Here is a 3,730-nt window from a genome sequence, read left to right on the forward strand (position 1 = left end):
CCCCTGCGGATGCTGACCTAGAAGTGTTTCATTTTCCTTCCTTTTGTCAATTGTAAAGAAAACAGCAAGGAACAAGGAAAAAGTTCAAATTACTTCCTTTGCAACTGTTCCTTCCATTTCTACCACCCCCACCTTTTGACACGTAGCACTGTAGTCGGGAAAACGTTTCATTTTGAGCAAAGGCAAAATTTGCTGATGCCTACAGCATGTCTTCAATTATTTTTTAGATTTTTCCAACAAAAAAAACTCACCCTAAACCAAACGGACATTCGCTTCACTTCACGTTCACCCACCGAACCGGACGGACATGGGGGAAGATTTATGATGACCAATTCGGTACAGGTGACGGTCGGCTATCGCTGGGCACAGAAAAGTTTGCGTATCGATTGCGTAGCCCCGAAACTCTCTCCCCCTCCCTGTTTCATGTCTTTACAACGCTATCCCAGAAAGTCCCATTTCCGATGCTTATGATTATTGAGTTTCATCAAATGACCTACCATCAGAAAAATATGTGCCACCTTACCGAAACAGTTCCGATACCGTTCGATTTTGTAACAACGTTCCCACCCATCCTCGTTCCTCCCTTCGGTAGGCGATCGGTCAACTCGATTGCGAAAACTTTCCCCCATTATGGGGACAGAACGGGGAAAAGGGCACCATTTTTTCACCTGGTCACTCGTGTCCGATTTTCCGAGAGTGACATTGGTGTCAGCTGCGAAACGGATTTCGAAATAGACGATAAAGTAAATGAATGTTTCAAATTCATCTCGCCAACACGTCTCGCCTCCAACGATTACGGGGAAGGGGTCGAGGATTTTCTGCCAGTCAGTGTATTTGGTTTTTAGCTCTCCCCCACCACCCCCGATTTTTCCGAAGCCCATGTCGTTGCGGAAGATGGTTTTTGGAGTGCCAGTGTTGCCAGTGACGGGACAAACAAACCGTTTTTCATTTTTGTCCTGTGTCAACAGATTTCTCTATTGATTGGTGTTTGCACTGCGCGCGGTCGTTTTAGTGCTTTAAACGGCCACACTCAACGGCATTGACCGAAGGAAACGGAAATTTTTGTACGAAAGAAAATGCACGTGGCGTAACAAACAAAGCATATTTCTTCGTGACATTTTTTTATTTTAATACTTTTTTCTTTTATGCTTCAGATTTCGAGTTTTATAAATGTAACAACGAAAGAGATATAACAAATAATTTATAAATGAAAAAAAAAATCTCCAGCGTGTGTTTTAATTAAACTAAAATTAAATTATGCTTTGACACATTTATTTCAAGTCTAATAGCTCTCTCGCAATGTTCTTTTTTCTTTTCCTCTCATTCTTTTTAGATCATTCTCTTTTTCTTTTTCTATTTTCAATTTTTCTTTTTCTCTCTTTCTCTTTCTTTTTTGGTGTTAGGAGGCCATTAATGGATTAAAAAGCTTCATTTTTTCAATCTTACCTGATACTTAGTCCGCTGTGTGAGTCTGCCGCTGCCAACTACACCACTGGACCAATTCTGCAAAAAAATTGTGATAATTAAAATTAATGTTAATGCTTATTATACACGTCTTACATCTATTTTATACGCCTTAAATAACAATATAACTACCAAATGTTTTAAGCGTTTTCCATTCGTGATTAATTTTTAAACAGTTTCGAAGAGTTAGAGTATATTTTATTGTTTATTAGAGATTATTATCATACTATCAAATACATATGTAAAATTCATGTTCCAACAACCTTAGGATTGTTTAACCAAAAAAAAATTGATGAAAATGAAGCGTTCCAGTCAAAATTACCGATCCGGTAGTTCTAATGTTAAATTCTTTCTTGTCAGTAAGATAACAAATGTAACAAACGATACCTTTCGAAAGGAATTTCTTTTTATTTCCCAACCCCAAATTTTTACCCTTTTTAAAAAGAATATTGATAAGTTTTATTGAAAAATTTCTTTGCAACTTTGCCTCATAAATTAGGTTCTTTAAAGCCGTTGCCTTATCATGATTTTCGACGCTTGCAAACCGTATCCAATGGGTTTCATCGTTAGCCAAGTGTTTGATTGTTCACTCGCTGTGTATCCGTACACACCGTTCAGATTGCTGTCGAAAAGATAACATGTATTACTTTAGCCATAAAATAATTAATACACATAATTACCTGGTGATACACGTATTGTGATACCACCATCCACCGCGATGTTTTTTCGCACAGTTGTACGATGCTGGATCGTTATCACGATCGTAGGTAGTAAATTTGTTGCCCACATGTCGACCGATCGAGTCGCCAGCATTGCCTGAATACTGTCCAGCCTGCTTCAGTATGTACTGTTCTGTCGCATTACCAAGCATAAACTTGGAAAACTGTGAATACTGTGTTACTCCCGCAAAGTTCTTCAACCAGAACATGATCTCCCATTCGCGGCCATTGTTTACCAGGGTGCTAATTCTTTCCAAGCCGAGCCAAAATTCGCCATCCAAATTGCCAAACCCAGCTTCGTAATCTTTCCAGTTGCGATAGAACGATTCTGTGCCGTTGAAACGATTCTGCACCACGATCCATCCGCCATCGAGTGGATTCAATTCACAGAGCAGATTCATCGGTTGAGCATCGTCCGAAATTCTGATAAGAAATTTACCACTGACCCGTGATGGGACCTCTCGGCAAGAGGTGTATATGTTGCCTTCCCCATCAGCAAGCTCTTCTTCGGTTGGTACAATACCTATGGGGTACTTGGGTGTTGGGTCGGTTTTTACAAGAGACACTGTAGACACAGTGGTGGATAACACGATTCCATCATTACTCCGAACAATGCTTTCTTCCTTTGAAATGGCGCGATTTTTTTCTGGTCCTTCAACCTTCTGTGTAGGTACATTCTCAAGCTTTGCTTCTAATGCAATAAGCCTGAAATTATAAACAATATTCCTTATTGGTTGATTGTTCCTTTTGTTTTTATTTTCGCATTTGCTACTTACCTTTCTTCAATTGTTTCCAGCTTTGCTAGCAACATTTCGTATCCAAAGCCACATCCACCAATTGGTTGTTCTTCTCCATTGACAATTGAAAACGTTGCAAATGTAAGCAAAAACAAAGTTATTCTACGTTCCATATTATTCACGAATTGTTTTAAAAGAAGCGAGCGTTTTCAAGAATGAATTGACAATCGGCTCTCTTGTTGATCAACTTTGATAAGAAATTCGCAACAGCTGAAGCAGCAAAACAGCTCATGTGTATGTTTATGAATGAACATCTGGTTCTTTACAGACACACAATGCAATTAAATGCACTCTTCAAGAATTGGTGAATAAAATCGGCATTGCAAATCAACGAATAGCATTTAATAAATAAACTTTGATTTTAGTTGTTTTGACATAATATTAATCCTGCTTTCATGCACAATTATGGATGTAAAATTATCAGCATTCGGTACGAGCGTTATAACCTTTTGTGGTACTTTAAAACCCAACCATCGACTCAACTCGACCAGTAAAGTGCATCCTCAAAATGGCACCCTTGGGACATTCGTACGCGCATTTTGCTCTTTATGATGTGTGATTCGTATGGCCCGCAAGTGACATTCTGTAATTAAAACAGACGCCCGTCGTATTAAATTCTCATGAGCGATACACAGGGATCACCGAAATGGAATTGTGTGTGTGTGTCGACCGAATGCATCAACATTGCTTATTAAACTTTAATGCACCAAAAAAACTATCATTTCATGGTATGTTTTGCACTGCAAACTG

At 38.9% G+C, this 3,730-nt stretch overlaps 1 protein-coding gene across 1 annotated transcript; it reads right to left on the minus strand.

Moving 5' to 3' along the window:
• Positions 1 to 1,945: 1,945 nt before the first annotated feature.
• LOC125771176 (fibrinogen-like protein A) lies at positions 1,946 to 3,175 on the minus strand. Its single transcript, XM_049441565.1, has 3 exons — positions 2,960 to 3,175; positions 2,145 to 2,888; positions 1,946 to 2,086 (listed from the first exon to the last, which is right to left on the minus strand). Exons 1-3 carry the CDS (start codon positions 3,091 to 3,093, stop codon positions 1,969 to 1,971), a joined length of 996 nt encoding a protein of 331 aa, XP_049297522.1. The 5' UTR covers positions 3,094 to 3,175; the 3' UTR covers positions 1,946 to 1,968.
• Positions 3,176 to 3,730: the final 555 nt, after the last annotated feature.

This window comes from Anopheles funestus, chromosome 3RL, assembly GCF_943734845.2.
Source record: "Anopheles funestus chromosome 3RL, idAnoFuneDA-416_04, whole genome shotgun sequence".
NCBI classification, from domain to species: domain Eukaryota; kingdom Metazoa; phylum Arthropoda; class Insecta; order Diptera; family Culicidae; genus Anopheles; species Anopheles funestus.

What these genes read in the sequence shown, in the direction of transcription:
- LOC125771176 (XM_049441565.1), bottom strand. Translation starts at nt 3,093, where the DNA reads ATGGAACGTAGAATAACTTTGTTTTTGCTTACATTTGCAACGTTTTCA. An exon ending in CTGGAAACAATTGAAGAAAG is followed by an intron (nt 2,889 to 2,959) that starts GTAAGTAGCAAA and finishes TTATAATTTCAG; the next exon opens with GCTTATTGCATTAGAAGCAA. An exon ending in CACAATACGTGTATCACCAG is followed by an intron (nt 2,087 to 2,144) that starts GTAATTATGTGT and finishes TCTTTTCGACAG; the next exon opens with CAATCTGAACGGTGTGTACG.